The 18491-nt window shown below is 46.1% G+C and overlaps 4 protein-coding genes and 1 long non-coding RNA gene across 9 annotated transcripts; 4 read left to right on the top strand and 1 right to left on the bottom strand.

Moving 5' to 3' along the window:
* The first annotated feature begins 836 nt into the window (after positions 1-836).
* Positions 837-5775, top strand: Ars2 (arsenic resistance protein 2). Of its 5 annotated transcripts, none has more exons than XM_070212220.1 (8): positions 837-920; positions 1257-1409; positions 1477-1658; positions 1723-2005; positions 2560-2626; positions 2682-4654; positions 4716-4820; positions 5563-5775. In XM_070212220.1, exons 2-8 carry the CDS (start codon positions 1267-1269, stop codon positions 5630-5632), a joined length of 2823 nt encoding a protein of 940 aa, XP_070068321.1. In that variant the 5' UTR covers positions 837-920; positions 1257-1266; the 3' UTR covers positions 5633-5775. The 5 variants fall into 5 exon arrangements, 4 of the variants coding, with proteins under 4 accessions (XP_070068321.1, XP_017003323.2, XP_070068320.1 ...); XM_017147834.3 differs by having other exon boundaries at positions 1465-1658; XM_070212219.1 differs by lacking the exon at positions 5563-5775 and adding an exon at positions 5147-5474.
* Positions 5776-5885: 110 nt separating this feature from the next.
* Positions 5886-8392, top strand: SmydA-5 (SET and MYND domain containing, arthropod-specific, member 5). Its single transcript, XM_017147836.3, has 4 exons — positions 5886-6369; positions 6426-8050; positions 8111-8163; positions 8255-8392. The coding sequence occupies exons 1-2, from the start codon at positions 6035-6037 to the stop codon at positions 7753-7755; spliced, it is 1665 nt and encodes a 554-aa protein (XP_017003325.3). The 5' UTR covers positions 5886-6034; the 3' UTR covers positions 7756-8050; positions 8111-8163; positions 8255-8392.
* Positions 8229-9324, bottom strand: LOC108061484 (pseudouridylate synthase TRUB2, mitochondrial). Its single transcript, XM_017147712.3, has 3 exons — positions 9184-9324; positions 8910-9122; positions 8229-8854 (listed from the first exon to the last, which is right to left on the bottom strand). Exons 1-3 carry the CDS (start codon positions 9311-9313, stop codon positions 8244-8246), a joined length of 954 nt encoding a protein of 317 aa, XP_017003201.2. The 5' UTR covers positions 9314-9324; the 3' UTR covers positions 8229-8243.
* A 463-nt stretch (positions 9325-9787) lies between these two features.
* Positions 9788-11319, top strand: l(2)k09848 (lethal (2) k09848). Its single transcript, XM_017147705.3, has 3 exons — positions 9788-9960; positions 10018-11068; positions 11136-11319. The coding sequence occupies exons 1-3, from the start codon at positions 9873-9875 to the stop codon at positions 11248-11250; spliced, it is 1254 nt and encodes a 417-aa protein (XP_017003194.3). The 5' UTR covers positions 9788-9872; the 3' UTR covers positions 11251-11319.
* Positions 11320-13307: 1988 nt separating this feature from the next.
* Positions 13308-16308, top strand: LOC138912669 (uncharacterized). The gene is made up of 3 exons (XR_011418230.1): positions 13308-13614; positions 13690-14409; positions 15816-16308. It is a non-coding gene; the product is annotated as an uncharacterized lncRNA (long non-coding RNA).
* The last annotated feature ends 2183 nt before the right edge of the window (positions 16309-18491 follow it).

The raw sequence follows: 18491 nt of genomic DNA, 5'->3' as shown, positions 1-18491 counted from the left end.
GCACTTATTTAAATGTATAAAACTGATATCTAATTTGAAAATCTTTTTCTTAAAGTTAATATATGTAATTGCTAATATCTAACAACGTAACACGATGAAAACTTTTATACTTTAAAGATCGAAACACTATATTAAGTTGTAGGACGAACAGAAGAATGTCGAATAAGCGATTTCGAGCGTCTGGCGCATCGTCAACAGCTAAAGATGTGAATTAAAACAGACGTAAATAATTACATTTTTAAAACTAATTTCATAATTAACATATTTATTTAGGCCTAGATACACTTACATTTTGCATAGTTGTATAACTAAGTTGTAAATATATACATACACACAAATCTAACAGAAGTCTATATATACGATATATGAAAGTGTAATAAAATAAAAATGATATATTTAAAAAATGATCTTTTAATTCGGTAGTTAACAAAAAAGGTGATTTTGGGTTACCGTATATTAAATTGGCTTTGTTTATTTTTTTTTTTTTGTTATTTTTAATTTATTCTTTAATATTTACTATAACTATAATTGTTTTCCCAAAAGAAGAGGTTTTTGAAAACAAACTAACCAATAATGAGGTTTTTTCTATCCCATAGTTTATGCAAAATTTTTAAAGATTTTGACTTCACTTTGACCTTAATTTTTTAAAGGTTTTTTCTGTTAGTTCCTAAAAAGCTATATTATATGGTCGACCGATTACTATCTATCTATAAACTCTACAACTCGATAATTGTGTAAACGGGTCCTTATAACTCCTTACATGAGCACTGTGTGAACGGGCCTTATGATCCTAGTATTTTAATGAAAACGGTATTTAATTTGCCATATTTTTCGTAGCGGTATTTTGTTTCGCTCAAAATCGGTCACACTGATTGCCAGACGCGCCGTTTTGCGGAAAATTTATTATAGTCAAGAAAAAGGTAATTGTTTGATGTTTTGAAAGTGGATAACTAAGCGAAACACCGCTTATATCTTGGAGCTCACCTCCTGCTATTGAAAATTTCTTCAATTGTGCTCTATTGCCCGCTGCAAAACACGTAAGCGGTTGTAATCAAATTGCCAAGATGGCGGCTGTGCAGAAAACATAAATTGCTATCCACCCAAATACGAAGATACTCTTCGTCTGGCAAGCCTAAATTGGCCAATCCCAACTTTAAGCCATTAGAACACCTTGATAACAACCGACTGAAAAGGCCCCGAAGTGAGGTTAAGTAGGAGCCGCTTTCACTTACACCGACCTTTCCTCCCCGTTGCAGACAACCCACAATGGCTGATTCGGACGACGAGTACGATCGGAAGCGGCGGGACAAGTTCCGCGGCGAGCGCAGCGAAAGTTACCGCACGGAACGCCGCGACGAGCGCCGCCCGGTGGGAGGTTCAGCCGGCGCCCGCGACGACTGGGCGGATCGGTAAGTGGCGGTCACCGTTCAGCTAGTGCATGACAACATTTACTGGACGTTTCAGCAATCCATTCAGGGGCGCAGCTTCGGCAGGAGGCGGCGGAGGAGGAGGGGCACGCCACAGGCCGGACTACAGCGACTACCGGGGACCGGGACCCAGGGCCCGCTACGGATCACCTGGCCGAGATCTGCCGCCCGCCAAGCGGATGCGACCCGATTGGGGCGACGGCGATGTCCGCTCCAATCCGCGGTTCGGAGGTAAGTGCTAATCTGGGATCAGATTTATACAGGATCTAAAAATCTTCATATTTTTCCATTCCAGGCTACGATCCGTACTTGATGCAGGCCTGGAACGATCACTACCAGTCCATGCACTCGGCCTACTCCCATGCCGGCCATGCCCCGCCCCCTCGGGAGTCCCTAGGCGGCGGCGGAGGCGGTGATACCCTCACCCAGCCGGCCATGCTCAACCTGAAGCAGTTCCTCGACACCCAGGACGAGAACATCTCGGACTCGGAAGTGATGCGCAAGTACACCGAGTACAAGACGGACTTCAAGCGGCAGCAGCTGAACGAGTTCTTCGTGGCCCACAAGGACGAGGAATGGTTAGTAGCCGACCATCACATCAGCGGGGCATCCATATCAATACGGTTCCGTTGATATCTCCGCCTCTGCAGGCCCCTTGCGTTATTTGCCCAGATCTCCTGTCCTGTTCGCCACTCATAACTTTCTGTATATTAAGTTTTTCTCTGCAGCTTATTGGGTTTGTGAGACAGAGACTTCTCTGAGAGGTTCTGCGCCATTTCGCAGAGCTGCTAACTGATATCTGCCAAATTGTTAATTTGTTAATTACCCGGCGAGCAATGCCGCGGTGTGTTCATATTTTAAAACCGCGATTTATTTAATTCGATTGTCGAGCCAAAGCCCAAAAAAACCATATAATAATCCCATAAATAACGAAAGCGCTAAGCTGGCAAGGTAAGATTTTGGGTGATAATTCAACAACAACAAAAAAACCTTTATAAACCAATGATAAATTAACCAAACTGACTATCAACAGCCGGGCGAAGAAGCAAAAAAAGTAGAATTTTAAACCATATAGGGAAATATTACTTTTTTCGCCGCACTAACTAATATTTTATATTTTTTATATCTGCAGGTTCAAAAATAAATACCACCCCGAGGACAGTGTAAAGCGCAGCGAGGAGCAGCGAGGCTTCCTGCAGGTACTATCACTCTTCCACTCACTCCTGCAACCATTTTTAAACACACCTATTGCAGAGACGAACTGATGTCTTCGTGGAGCTGCTCGAGAACGGAACTATTGGAGGGGTGAAGGTGGATTCCTCGCAGGGTGATGCCCTGATCCGCGTGTTGGACACCTGTGTTATCAAGCTGGAAGGCGGCACAGACGAGGACCTCAAGGTGCTGGACGAGAAGCCCAAGGAGCCGGTGGTCTATGAGCGAAAGGCGGAGCCAGTAGATTCTGCCAAGTCAGCAGAGGAGACAATCAAGAGTCCCAAGGAAGAGAAGATGAACGAGGACGATTCGTTGCCCGTGGTTGTGTCGCCTCAGCGGAAAACTGTGAAACCCGTAAATTCCGACGAGGAGAACTGGGATGATGAGGAGCCCGAAAAAGCGCAGCCCAAAAAAGAGGCGGAGGAGGATTCAAAGGTTGACGAGGACAAGCAGCCGCCTAAGAAAAAGACAAAGAAGCGCAAACGGAATAGCAGCGATGATGACAGCTCCTCTTCCGACTCCGATTCCAGTTCCAGCTCAGATGACGAGAAGCTCAAGGAGAAGTACGACGTGGAAGACGGCCTGAGGAGTGAGCAAAAAGCCGAGGCGGAAAGGGACAGACAAGAAGCGGCCAAGGCCAAGCAGGCACCGGAAAGTCCAAAGCCGGAAGAGGTTGTGGAAAAGCCAGCTGCTGAAGTCGAAGAAACAGAGGCAGAGAAGAAAGCCGACGAGAATGACGAGGCGGAAAAGTCACCGGAAACAGATTCGGCTGCGGTTAAGGAGTCGGAAAATGGAGGCGAGGAAAAAACAGAAGAGGGAGAGGAAAAACCTACCGCAGATGAAAACAAACCTGTCGAAACCGAGACCATCGACCTGGACAAGGTAAAGGATGGCCAGCCAAGGGCGCTGCATCGCACCTCCTCCATTTTCCTGCGCAACCTAGCACCCTCCATAACCAGAGCCGAGATCGAGGGCGTTTGCAACCGTTTTAACGGCTACCTTCGCGTGGCCATTGCCGATCCCCTGGTGGAGCGTCGTTGGTATCGCCGCGGCTGGATAACCTTCATGCGGGACGTCAACATCAAAGAGATTTGCTGGGGCCTGAACAACCAGCGGCTGCGGGACTGCGAAATGGGAGCCATAGTCAATCGGGATCTAAGTCGACGGGTGCGCCCAGCCAACGGCATCACCGCCCACAAGCAGGTGGTGCGTTCGGACATTAAACTGTGCGCCAAGATCGCTTTGAATCTGGACGAGAGGTTCAAGCTGTGGACTGAGACGTCGGCCAACGAAGCGAATGCCAAGACTGCGAGCGAATCTTCGGCGAATGGCAGCGCCTCCACGTATGGCTTCAATTCGAAGAATCCGGTGCTGCAAAACATCACCGATTACCTCATCGAAGAGGCGTCCGCCGAGGAAGAGGAGCTCCTCGGCCTCACAGGCGAAAGCAAGGACGCCGAGGGCGAACCCATCGAGCGAGATGAGCAATTAATAGCGGTTCTGGACCGCCTAGTACTTTACTTGCGCATTGTGCACTCTGTGGACTATTACAACCACTGCGAGTATCCGTACGAGGACGAGATGCCCAATCGCTGCGGCATCATCCATGCCCGCGGTCCGGCGCCTGTTCGCGTGACCAGCAACGACGTGCAGGAGTACATCAAGACGTACGAGGGCAAGCTGCAACAGTTTCTTACCAAGACAACGCTACTCGGCGAGGAAGAGATTAAGGACCTGGGCGCCAAGGACGCCGAGACCGAGGTGGAGAAGTTTGTGCAGGCCAACACCCAGGAGCTGGCCAAGGACAAGTGGTTGTGTCCGCTGTCGGGCAAGAAGTTCAAGGGCCCCGAGTTCATACGCAAGCACATCTTCAACAAGCACGAGGAGAAGGTGGACGAGGTGCGCAAGGAGGTGCAGTACTTCAACAACTATCTGCGCGATCCCAAGCGCCCGCAGCTGCCGGAGCATCCGGGCAGCTCTAAGCGTCCGGAATCGGAGTCAAGCCGAGGAGGAGGGTGAGTGGAGTAGCTGCTTCTTTTATACACGAGAATAATGAATATCATTCCTTAAATACAGCTACCGCCCGCCGATGTATCCCCCCTTTTCGGCGATGCCCTACGGCTTTGGCCCACCCATGATGGGTGGTGGACGTGGAGGACGTAATTTTCCTCCTGCCCGCAGGTTAGTACATCTAAATTTATACCTATAGTGTAGGAGAGCTATCAAGCATAGGATTCACAGTAGAATTTCTCAGAAGCGATCAATGGATCGTTTCGATAAACTTGTTTTCTCCATTTTTGTTCACATTTTTCTTGGTGAACTGTAGAAGCATATTTGACCCCTAGAGACATAATAAACTCAGAGTTTACAGCGGCTTAAAAGTCCAATCTAAACACCCAAACACTCTGATAGGCATCCCTTTCTCTACCCCTTTTTACTTTGTTTTCTCTTTTGTTGGTCTAAATCAAAATTTGTCACAACTTTCTTGTGTCGCAAATTTTTTGCAGAGAATTGCCTTTGGAACACCAGCGCCGGCTAATCGGTTACCATGATTTGGATGCGCCTGCCAATTCCGATATGTTTGACTAATTGATTAGCACAATGCGAATGAAAACAGGCCATCTCGCTGCAGCTTTTATTGTTTGGCGAGCTCAAGTTTTAAAAGCAATTCAAGCACTGCTAGGAGGGGTGTGTCTACTGCATATAAAGACGGTTTATATACGACAACTGATATCCGCTTTCCCGTACAATAAAATGCCAATTGTATTAAGAATTCTGTCGGATTGCCCACTTTTGTTTGCCCGAAATAAATGCGAATCCGTAGCCTAAAACAAAGCACTGTATTATCTTGTATCTCTGCCCTGCCTGCCATTAGCATTGCGTGAATAATTCCAATATCTATATTCATTTCCGTTGCTTACAGACCCGGTGGTTTTGATTATCGACCCAGATCACACTACCGGGACTTGGACGCGCCGCAAGAACCGTACTAGAACCACAAACTAAATCAATTGTATTTATCACATTAATAATTGCTAAACACTCAACTTAAGCTATCCCGATTGACGCCTGTTTTGTACGGTATACTTTTGTATTCCCTTAAAGAAATCGAAATAAAGTGCGAATGAAAAGCGAATTTCTGGTGGTTCCACCCTGTTGGATCTTATTTTCCCCATCGTAAACAGAGAGCAGTGCGAGGGCGCTGGTTCCTGGTTCCCAAGAGAGGAGGTATGATATATATTGGTTCTCTTGGTTCGCCCAAGAGACCTGCATTTGGAGAAGCGTGCTAAAAATAATCCCCCAGTTGCCGGCGCGCCGAAATCAGCCGAGTCAAAAAGAAAATTTCCTTGGCCGACGTAACAGCGCAAAAGAATATCTATTCAGGAGCAAGAACAATGGTCTCTAGCACGGACTGTCCCGTTTGCGGAGTGGCCGCCTCGCAGGCGTGCACCAGGTGCAAGATGGTGCGCTACTGCGACCGGGAGCACCAGAAGCAGCACTGGCCGCAGCACAAGCGCAGCTGCAGGCCCTTCGCCGAGGCGGAGGATACCGAGCTGGGCAGGTATTTAATGGCCACCCAGGACATTGCTGCCGGCCAGATAGTCTTCGTGGAGGAGCCCCTGGTGGTGGGGCCCAAGTGGTATCCCTCCGACGCCGAGAAGGAGGCCTCCGTCGTTCCGTGCGTGGGCTGTTCCATGCCCAGTCGCCTGGGCAAGCACCAGTGTCGCAGGTGAAGCACCCGTTTGTTCCCCGCTAGTGAGTATCTAAACCATCCCCTACTTTTAGGTGCCGTTGGCCCGTCTGCAGTTCCAACTGTGAGCACGAGGCCCTGGAATGCAGTGTGCTCAGCCTGGGATCGTCGGGCCAACCGCCTCGTTCGGATGCCCGTTCCCTGAACGACTACTTCAGGGGAGAGGCCCTCCTGGTGCTCAAGTGCCTGCTGCTGCAGCGACAGAACCCGGCCAAGTGGGCTGCTCTGCTGGAGATGCAGTCGCACGAGGAGGAGCGCCGGGGCACCGAGATGCACGAGGAGGCGGAGAAGCGGGTGGTGAGCTACCTGCAGCAGCGCTTCTTGCGCCGCCTGCAGAAGACCAAGCCCAATCTGTTGCCCGACTGCGGATCGGAGTTGCTGCATCGCCTGTGCGGCATCGTGGAGACCAACTTTATGGTCATCGAGCTGCCGACGGGAGTGGAAATGAGCGGGCTGTTCCGGCAGGCCTGCATGATGGAGCACGCCTGCCAGCCCAATTGTGATTTTGTGTTCGATGCTTTGACTCAGCAACTGGCTGTGCGGGCAGGCTGTAACCTGAAAAAGGGCGACCACTTACGCATCACCTACACCAACATTTTGTGGGGCACCCAACTGCGCCAGCATCATCTGCGCCTAACGAAGCATTTCAGCTGCCGTTGCAGTCGCTGTCTGGATCCCACGGAATACGGCACGTATATCAGTGCACTGGCTTGTCTGGGCGATGTAAACCAGACCTGCAGTGGCACCCATCTGCCCGTGGATCCGTTGGACGAGAACACTCAGTGGAAGTGCGATACCTGCCCCATGGTGGTGGATGGAGCCTACGTAGCCGAGCTGCAGACCCACATGACCGAGCAGGTGGATGGCCTCATGAACGGCTGCCCATCGGCGAATCAGGTTGAATTGCTTCTGGCCCGCCTGTCGCAGATGCTGCATCCGAACCACTTTCACACCTTCAACCTTCGGCACACATTGATCCAGCTGTACGGCAACGAAGCTGGCTTGGAGCTGGCCGGGCTCAGCGCTGTGCAGCTGGAGCGAAAGCTGCGCCTGTGCGATGAGCTGTACGACGTCTGCCGACGACTGGATCCTTATAGCATCAAACTGGCCATCTACGTGACCGTCATTCTGATTGAAATGGCCCACACTCTGGAGGAACAGGCTCGCCGAGCTTCGGCAGAGGGTTCTTCCCTTCTGGAACTCGCACAAGCACGTCTCAAGGAAGCTCAGGTGGTCATGGAGAAGGAGCAACAATCGGTGGCGGGCCAGAAGCTGAACGCAAAGCTCCAGAAGGAAGTCTTCGAGTGCGAAAAACAGATTTTGACTTATACCTATAACCAAAAACGGGATGTCGGTCAAAAGTAATTTTATTCGAGAAAAACATTGGCTAACACAAAATAATTCAACTTTAAAAATCATTTCTTTAGATAAGTAAATGGTAATATTTTTGATTAGTACTCTAAATTAGTCTAAAGAAATGAGTTTTAAAGTTGATCTCGTTTGGAATACAAAACGAGTAAGCAACATTTGACATCACAATCTTTCACCCCAATCATTTTTAGTAGGCTCTCAGTTAAAATAAAAATTATTAAAAAATGCATTAAAGCTATAAAGGCCCTTAGAAACCTTTTTTATTTTTTATTATCCCTTAAATTATGGAGTAAGCAAAAAAATGCAGGATATATATATATCAATTTTAAAACATTTAAAAATCACTTAGAAACCTTATAGTCGGTTGCCTATATCAGATACCCGCTATTGACGAAACAAACCGTAAGTTATTCGAAAACACTGAAGGGTTTCTTAAGAAATCTGTACATTTATTTACCTACATGAAATGACTGATACTTAAATTATTGTACAGCTTGTAGCTCGACTCGGGGCTGTCTCAGGAGTTGAGGATGCGCTCGTAGAATGTCTCGTTGTTGGCGCAGGTTCTTAACGATGCCTGGCAAGTGCCAGGAGTGTCTAAGCAGACTATCCCTCACATCAAAGTGGGCATGTCGTACACAACGCAGCTGGGAGCAATGCGCTGTGGTGCGGAGTTCCAAGGCCATGTCGTGTATTAGGGCGGCTAAATATTCCTGCGTCTCATTAATCGAGTGCAGTTCCAGCGTAAAGTGCGGCCTTTCGAAGTGGATCAGCTTGATGCCGTAGACAACGGGTTGACTGTCGTCCGCCGGACGGAGGAGCCCCCGACAGGCCAGTTCGTAGGCCTCCTGGGTCTGCAAATCGACGCCGCAGAGCTCGAACATTTTGCGCTGATGAGAGGCCTGCATGGAGGCGGCCAGGCCGCTGATCCTGTCCGCAGAGACGTGTCGGTGGTTGGAGCGCATCGTGACCCGTGAGTCCGGCAGGTGGTTCTCTGTGGCACTGCCCAGTCGTCCGGTTATGTGGTAAACCCGTACAGGGCGGTTCCTCCGAATGCTGGTCGCCTGACCCGATCCCCTGTTGATCCCTAAGACTGCAAAAATATCGTTAGATCGGCGATCTTGGAAGAGGATCTCTACTTGACTTACGAAGCACTCCGCTGGTGTGATCCCCCAGGCTGGAAACTGTGGTGCAGCTGATGTCCCGCGGAAGGTATCGCGGTCCGGCGGACAGAACGTGGTCCGACATATCCGTCTGGGCAGCTATATTCTGCAGCACAGGATCCGCGGCGGTTCCTGTGCCCAGCAGGGGTCTGTCCTCTGGCAATTTACGGGGCTCCCGCTGCTCCATTTCGTTGAGTCCTGCAGGAGAGCCATAGTTAATGTCCTCCTATCGTTTTCTTGTTGACTTTGTTACCCTTACCCTTGCAAATGTTGGTGAGTATGGCATTCCGCACGTGCTTCACCTTCATGCCTGCCGGCTTGTAAACATTGAGAACGCCACCCAGGTGCTTAAAAACGGTGGCAGCATCGTAGACCTTCGTGAGAGCCATTTATGCTGCGAAATTACATAAAATATGTGATGTGCGATGTTTGTTTTGAAATGAACCGGACAGTGTTGGTCAACGCGCACGCACAGCTGGGCACACTAGCTATGCAGCCCTGGCCAAAACATAGGGGTATTCCCCAAACTGTTGGATGGCTGAATTTTTTAGTTTCGGTCGTTTGTTTTTCAGCTGTTTCAAACAAATTGAATTTTCATAAACCAGTGCACAGTAAAAATTAATTAATTTAAAATCAAATTACGGATCATATTGTCATAGTTTTCCCTAGCTTTTAATTCGTTTTAGGCGGTATAAACTGATATCGATTTGTAGTTCTGAAAATGGAAAATTTAGCAGATAATTCCAATTTAAATGGAGGAATATTTTGTTCAATTAAAATCAGTTTCTAAGATTTCCAAACCAACCGCAAGCGATTTGTGTAACACCCCTGTTGTACTCCTTTGGATTATTTTGTTGTTTTCGGCTTGGTCACACTGTTTGCGCTGCACGTGTAAAATTTGTTTTTCTGAATTTAAAACGCATATTCTGGGCATCACGGTGTGTTAAGATGAAGTGGACTACGGCAAATATAAAGCACGCCAACTACACGGCGCAGCACGAACTGTATGTGGGCACACACACGGGCTCCTTCAAGCGTAAGTCTGTCTGTCTCGGGATCAAGAGCACTGCAATAATATTTGTAACTTTTTCAGACCTGTTGCCCGGATCTGAGAAGTCCCCCCATGGACAAGCCAACCTCAGCGACCTGGGCGCTCTGGACAAAGAATCCCGCGTCACATCGCTGGCCTTTGGCAACGAGGCCCAGACGGAAATCCTACTCGGCCGGGCCAAGAACGACGTGGAGCTGCACTCCTTTGCGCAGGGAGGCGGTTCCAAGAAGACAGTATCCTTTACCGCCGCTCCGATCGTTGGATTGGCACGGTACAATGATAAGCTGATTGCCGGCATTGGCAACGGACAGATTCAGAGCCTTGAGCTGGAGGCGGAGGAGAAAGCGGAGCCCGTGGTCATTAGCACAGGCAACCAAATGGACCATCTGCGCCAGTGCGCGCAGGTCAGGAGCATTGTGGCCACCGGCGGCAAGGAGCGTCAGAACAATCTGAAGGTCTACGACCTGAGCGCCGACGGCAAGCAGATCTTCAGCTCCAAGAACCTGCCGAACGACTATCTGCAGCTGGAGGTGCCCGTCTGGGACAGCGACATCGGCTTTGTGGACGGGCCCAGTGTGCTGGCCACCTGCTCGCGAACCGGATACGTGCGTCTCTACGATACGCGCAAGCAGCGCCGTCCGGTCGCCTGTTTTGCCAGCGAAGAGCACGGAATGAGCTTTGCTACTTTGGTGGCGAGGGGAAATTTCATCTACACGGGCACCACAATGGGCGCTCTAAAAGCCTTCGACACTCGACGCATGAAAACGCATGTGCATACGTACAAGGGATTCACCGGCGGCATCAGTGATCTTCATCTGGACGTCACTGGCCGGTACTTGAGCTCCGCTAGTCTCGACCGATATGTTCGCATCCATGACACTGAGTCCACCGTGCTGCTCTACCAATGCTACGTCAAATCGAAGGCCACCAAGATTCTTATTCGTCAGCTGGAGAGTGAGCCACAGGTTGCTGCACAGCCCGAGGATGAAGCAGAGCCAGAAGTCGTTAATAACGTGAAGCAAAACAAGAGCATCAAAGCAACACCTGTGGACAATGAATACGAAGACATGTTCGAGCAGATGCCCACTGTGGGGTAAGTAATTTTACGTTATATATTCGAGATATATATAAACTAAAAGCTCTCCTTTGTTTCCCTGCAGCGACAGTGATAATGAGTCAGAGGAAGAAGAGAAGGCGGCTACCAAGCAATCAAAGGCCAAGCTGAAAAGGAAAAATCCCAGCCAGTCCTTGAAAACGAAAAAAACAAAGTTGTAAATAGTTAAAGCCTCATTTATTTACTTGTTTATAAGTAGCTTAAAGTTAAAAGATAAAATAATAAGGTATTTTAATACATTGCGGTTTATTTTTCTGCCTTGAAAAATCGGTCTTGTAGAGTTGCTGATCTTGAAATATCATCCCGAACAGATTTAGTATATAAACTAAGGGAGACTCACTCTTTAAGTTTTCTGCGCGCAGGAAAAGTCGTAAGATTACTCTTTCAAGCCACGGAACACGACCCAAATTCCTGGGCACGTGAGTATCGTGAATATTTAATGTAAATGATAAATTATGAGCGAACACAGCAGTGAACGACGGTGATGATGTCCCACCCACACAAAAACCACAGCAACCAGAAGACAAGAAATATGGAATGCAGACATGACGAAGCAGCCGTCGAAGAGGATTCGTGACCTCAGCGACCCCCCTCAGCAACAATATGTACGAAGACGGTCCCCTTAACCAGATGTGACAGTGAGCTCAATGAGGTATCGGGCCTGGTGGAAAATTAACAGGTTTTAGCCCACCTCCCCAAGTTGGTATGGTAGCAGTTGGTGTCGTAAGGTGGAACTCCTTAAGGTTGCGACATTATGTGCGGGCGGCTAGCAGACAACTTAGGAATACACATGTAACGTAAAAAGCGCCTAATTTAACTAAAATAAATGCGGTTAACTAAAGTTCACATTTCTCAGAAATCTTATTTTCTGTGACTCGCGATTAAATGTGGCCCTTTATGAAAATCATCATATTCATGAAAGGTAATAATTAATAAGTGTTATATCTTTGAATTTAAAAATGTGGAAAATCTTTAAGATTAGAGGCCAAAGCTAAAGGGCCGACTGTTTTGTTTAACACTAGCAAAAAATCCACATTTCTTGTGAAAAGATTTAAAACCTGTATCTTTTCTCAAATTTAAGCACTTAAATATTTTGAAATTAAATCAATATTAAATCCAATATTGGTTCATACATTTTTTTTTTCAATAATGAATCCAAGGGTAAGCTTATCTTTTCACTCCAATAATTTTACATGTTTAGAACCACGTCTTTAGTCACATTGTTTTGTCCCAATTTACTCATTGAGCTGCTTGTCTCCAACGACCAAAAACATACCCGAGTATCCTTTAAATAGTCTACTTCCTCAGCCAGGAATTCGTGTGCTTTAAAAACGAGTTGGGAAACTATCTGGCATAGCTCTGTTTGCCAGCTCACCCTTTCTACCCTTCGGCGGGAAGTTTTGCGTGTTCAAATCTTGTGCATCTGGCTCCTAAGCCGGGACAATAAAATTCCGAACTTGTGCTTGCCCAGTATCCAAAAGACCTTACCTCGTAGTTGCTGCCGGGGGAAACAATTTAGAGGAGTTTTTGTAAACTACAGATGGCAGTAAGAGGAGGCCCTCGATTCGTGTTCCTAGTTGTTGACTCAATCGAGTATTTATTGGTGTCCTTCAGCTCATTGTTGTCACTGCTCAATAGTCGAGTGAATTTTAATTAGCCAGCTAGCTGGCCTCTGAATGCTAGCTGATAATTCTTCACCTTAATTAAACCGAATGAGCTGGGAGCAAGTCGAAGAATTTAATATGAACTAGAGACAAGGAAAGAGGAAAACTTTTAATTTCTCTTGGCAACTAGAAGTCTGGAAGTCGGGCAGGCTAATACTGGGACTGAGATACCAGGCAACGCACAGGCGGTTTATATCGCGAACACGCGTCCTGATTCGAGGCAGCCATAAAGGCTGCCGGCAGATAAGGCAGCTACCCCCCTTTAACCCCTGACCTTGTCCTAAACACACACTCCCCAAGAGTGCTGATGCCTCTTAGTAATCTGCCAACATTTCGGGAAATTTGCTAAGCGTGCCGCTGATGCCGATTGAAACCTGGATGTCAGGGAAAAATCTGGCTTTCACCGCCACAATTTTCCAACCTTTCAGATAAAATTTTAATTCCATCTTTCCATTTCCCATTCCCCCCCCTAGAAAACCGTGAGTTTTCCCGCCGTTTTTGTAGTTTCGGTAGCGAGCGAGCAAACTTTTATTTGCCGAAAAATAATTTGGCTCCCAAAGTTGGCGCCTCGCTCTGGTTACCATCGTCGGAAATTTCAGAGCGTGAGCTTTGACAGCCGCCAAAGTTGGTCATCGCTTGACAATGTTTGCAGTTCGGAATTTTTAATGTAGGAGCTAACTTTAGACTCGAGATTACGTTGCAATTTGCAAATAGCTTGTAAATTGGTCTACTGCCAGCAGGGACAAAGGAATTAACTCTGAACTATTTCCCCATAAGGGATGGGACTCTGTTGGTTTAGCATTAGTTTAACAACGTCCTTGAGGCCCATCGAACCCGAGGTGCCCGCCCATCGGCCTAATGGTAAGTCAACCTCGAATCGAATCAATCAAATCAACCCATCCGATGAGCTTCGGGCTTGCTTGTTTATTTGGACAGCACTTGGGCACGTCTTTTGGCTTTGGCATCTCTTGGGCCCCGAGTGTCAGGCTGTCCGCGGCCGTAAAAACGAGCTGCGCCGTTTATTTGCATACACATCGAATGGTGAAAGCCACAACGAGGGCCTTATTACGATTGGAACACAATGAGAAGTGGCCCATAATCGTAAAGAAGGCCAGCAATTCACTGGCTGCTCTTCTGTTTCTGGCACTGGCAGCGGATTCTCCGGGTTCCGGGCTAAGATTTGTATCGCTGGCCAGTTGCCCGACAGCTGGCCAGCTGGAAGAGGAGGAGGATGGAGGAGTATGGCCACAAAGGAGTCCGCCAAGGAGATGTCGGAAATTATGTGCATTGCAGGGGGAGAAATTGAAACGGAAGCCATGGAGCCACGATTCTCCAACAGTTGCTCCAAGGAGCTCCCAGGCCTAGGGCCGCAATCCATCCATAGTTGTTGCCATTACCGAATACTGCTTTAAACTGGGCTGATAGGGGCATTTTTCCTACCACTCGACCGATGATAATGTGCTGGGCACGCCCCCTTTATAAACGGTTTCGTGCCATTGCCAATACCAAATACTTTGCAATGTGGATGTTGGCCAACTCTGAGAGTTCGAAGTCAATTTAGCGGAATGTAGCCAGGACAAAATATGTGATATTCAGTGCTTACCCGTGGGCGGACCTTGAATATTTGTGTTATTTTCCGAGAGGCCAGAAAGTTGGGTGAGTTGCACATGTGCGCTGGCAGAATACTCGACGACTTTAGACTGTCTGCCACTTTGCATTTCTGGCCCAATTGACTTTTAATGGCTCTATGGTCCTGCGAGGCGGCTGGAACAACAAACGGCCTTTCGGAAAGTTTGGGGAAAAGCTAAAAAAGGGTTGCGAAATATTGAAATGGCTTTTGGGTAAGATAAAAAAGAAATCCTCTTATTCAGCCGCCTCCGGTACCGAGCTTTTCTCGAAAGAGAGCCTTTTCTGACTCTGTCTACACCCAGAAAATAAGTGTGGTTTTAAAACGCAAAGAAATTACTTAAGTCAAGGTAATAACATATATGTATGATACACTTAAAACAACAATACCAAATGAACTTCAAGTTAGAGTCAATTTAACTTTAAGTATCAAGGCCAGAAGATCTACGTTTTCAAAATCTTTAAAATTAAGTAGTTTTTTCTGAGTGCAAGAGTTGTTTTGAATGCCTGAAATCAGCTTGAAAGTCTTAAAGTAAAGCCCATTAATGCCAAACAAGCGACAACTTGAAGAGGAGGAGACACGTCTTGACTAATTACTCTTCATTTGATTTCCAATGACGCACGAGAAAGGTGACGAGGGCACAGCTTCGATAAAAAGTGATTTTACTCCTGATAAAAGGAACACTATACCCTTGTGAGGGTATTTCAATTTCAGTGAGATGATTGACATAATAAAAAGCAATATGCCAATATTTCACTCAATCGTTCCTATGGGAGCTATTTCCATACATGATTTACGTCCGTACACATACCTTTTAAAAGGTATTAAAAAAGACGGAGAGATGAACATGGCCTTATCGACTTCCCTAGTGATCCTGATCAAGAATGTACTTTATAGGGTCGGATAAGTCTCCTTTACTCCGTTACAAACTGAAACAAATTTAAAATTTTCTTGTTCCCACTAATTTAAATAATTTGCATAGATGCTTCTAGGGGAACTTTCGACAGTCTTGACCCACTTGCTTTTCCAGCTTCCTTGTAATTGCTGTTTTTTGCTTAAAACTGTCATTAAATTAAGTGCGTGTTCATTTAAGCCGGCTTTGGGCGGCACATAAGCCTATTATGTGAGTCCCATGTTCGCTTCACGTTCCAAAAAGTAAGCGGGAGGTACGGGGCACATGAATGGTGTTGATTTAATTTTAGTGACGATGCTGAATAAAAGTTCTGTGTACCGTATAAAATATTTACTGCCCAGAAGCCTCAAAACATTTTTTTCTCTATTTATACACATTTCTAAAACTTATAATTTGAAATACAACAAAAGGAAGCCCTTTTTAGGTAATTGATCGAATAAACGATAGGCCTTGCATCTATAATACCCCCATTATCTTTCGCCATATTAATACTTATCCCATATCGAATTCCTCTTTAATCAGGCCCTAGCAAATTTGATTCCAAAATAGTCGTGATGGTGAATTTGCACAAATGAAATTTAATACATGCGAGGTAAATTCAATAAACTTGAAACGGACTGCCGAAAAATAAGAAGACAGCTTCATCTGAAATTCATTATATAATTGCCATGATAAATGGTTCGTGAATTATAAAATTTCAGCTTTGGCTTTATTCTGGCAAATTTAATACCCGAATCGCGGACAATTTATTAGCTCCCAAGAAAATGTAGACCATCAAGCAACCAAAGCCGGAAACAACTTGCTGGCCTTTGGACGTAAACAGACCGGAATGTAAATAAGAATTTAGCCGCAATCAAAACACGAGTCGGCAGTGGACCGTAACCGGGCAGGACGAGTGGCTAGCCTTTCATCCTGTCTGAGACATCTGCTTCCTTATTTTCTTTCTTCTTAATTGGTTTGCAGGACTTAGCAATTAACTACTGGAAATCAGAGCCAAAACGAATATGCCCTGAAATGTTAGCATCTTTCACATGACTATTTACATTGGTCTTCTTGTTTCGACTTTTGGTCTAAAATTGTATATGGTTAAAGTAATGGTTAATGGTTAAATAATAAATAAATTTCAGTTGACTTTTTCGGTTCTGTTAAGTATGTATGTATGAAGAGGGCTGAAGCCATCGAGCACAATAGTAAATCAACTACGTTTTTCATTAGACTTAGCTATGGCCAAGAAGAATTAACCTCTTTACAGGCATTTACATTGCCGTAAGCGCTGTGGTCTAAGGATGTCTTCTTGCCAAGTGTATATAAACACGGTCCAAGAACCGCAGAAGCCTCCTGCGTGTTGGCCCAACATAAAAGGGAAAATTACAGCCAAAACTGGATAAGCAGATGTCCCTCCGCCTGCCCGGGGACATTCGGGATAATGAGGACTTATGAATGCGTGAACACATGAAAGATACGAGTCGAGAAGGTGGAGAGCCAACTAATTGTTAGTTATTTTCGTGCTGTCGATGCTATAAGGGCTGTGCTCCTTTTGGCCCATTCGATAAATCACTTAGAGCCACTTGTGTGCCGGTCCAGGCTCGATCTTATTGGACACTTTCTGTATTTGATAATCGCATTACCAGCTTATGCAACGTACAGAGGCTTCCCACAAATCGAAATATCTGCTCATTTGCATTTGCCAGGTAAGGACATTCAAGAACCACAACACAAATTTGTGGGTTCAACACGTGTATTTGCTTATGTAAGCTAGTTGCTACTTTAAAGGTGCTCCCTAAACATACATAACTTCACTTGAATATACTCTGTTTATGCTATTTGTGTACTTACCGTGCCACTAACTCAATGACTTCCCATCGTAAACTTTCAACTTAACTGGCCCTAACCAGATTCAGCCTGCTCAACCCCAGAACGGCCTACTAACCACTCACTGAATGCGGCGCAGAGTGTAATTAGCTAATTGTGAGATGGACATCGCTGTCCCTGCGAATCAGCACCGCATTCGTGGCGATAGCTTTGAACCTAACTGGCTGTGGGCAACTCAGTTAGGTGGGCATAAATCTGATGCCCTTTGACTGTCGTTGTGCCGGCCGAATAATGCCCCATTTGCCCCAATGATTGCCCACGCTGTTCGAAAATGTTTCCATGTCCGGAATTATCTCCTCGCCCTTTCCAATTCTGATTTAGGGGAGGAGGGGTCGATAGGTCGATCGGCTGCCAGGTCCGCGGATGGACAGGCTCCTTTGCCGCACGGAGGAAACCGAATGCGAATGGAACTTTTTGAGTCCCCCATTTGCTGGATGTCAATAACTATGGACTGGATATTTGTCGGCCATATTGCCCTTGTGGGGACGGGCTGTCCGCAGATAATACATGTGGTGTTTGGCCAATTTACATACACCAACTCCGGTGGCTGTGGCCTCTGACCTCCTGATTGGCATACCATAATGAAATTTTGTGTGTGCTTGGGGCCAGATTGTATTTATTGTATTTTCTGGCCCTGTCCTGCCGATTTCCTTTGTCTAAATAACCAAATTGCTTTGGTCGTGCGAAAGAGTGAGTGGGATAGGTGCAAAGGACCCTGGTGTAGTTGTAGTGTAGTTGTATTGTTCTGTTGGCCCAAACTTCAAAGCAATTTTTCGATTTCAACGTGATAAGGGGTGGCTCGAGCGATGTTCCCAAATAAATTGGAATAACGATATGAGTTAGGGTTACTGCCCGGTTTTTAGAAGGCGTTGCGGGTGCATTCGTTTTCACAAATTGGATATTGGCACAAGCTAAAACATTTCTAAAAATGTTTAAAGTTCGCAAACGAAAAATACATTATCACGGATTTCTTTAAAAACACCTTTAACTTTTGATAAGCTGAAGAAAAAAATGTTGAAAATTATTTATTGCTGCAAAGATAATTCGTACAATAAAACATTATTTTTAAAGTATATTTAGATTGAACAATTTTACTATATTTGTTCTAAAAAATAATAAACAATTGTTGTTCTCTATAATTGTGTGGGCGGGGAAATTTATATAATTCGATAGGCATTTTAGCCACAGACTTTTGCTATTTGTGGGCGTTAGAGTCGTTGTGCCAAACTTTTTAAAGCACTAGTCGCTACTTTATTACTCTTTACTTTTTGGGTAATGGGTTTACAAAAAAGAAAAAGTAAGAAAAATTGAAAGCTTTTATTTCCC

This window comes from Drosophila takahashii, chromosome 2R, assembly GCF_030179915.1.
Source record: "Drosophila takahashii strain IR98-3 E-12201 chromosome 2R, DtakHiC1v2, whole genome shotgun sequence".
In the NCBI taxonomy this organism is placed as follows: Eukaryota; Metazoa; Arthropoda; class Insecta; order Diptera; family Drosophilidae; genus Drosophila; species Drosophila takahashii.
This window is presented reverse-complemented; position numbering and strand designations above follow the sequence as displayed.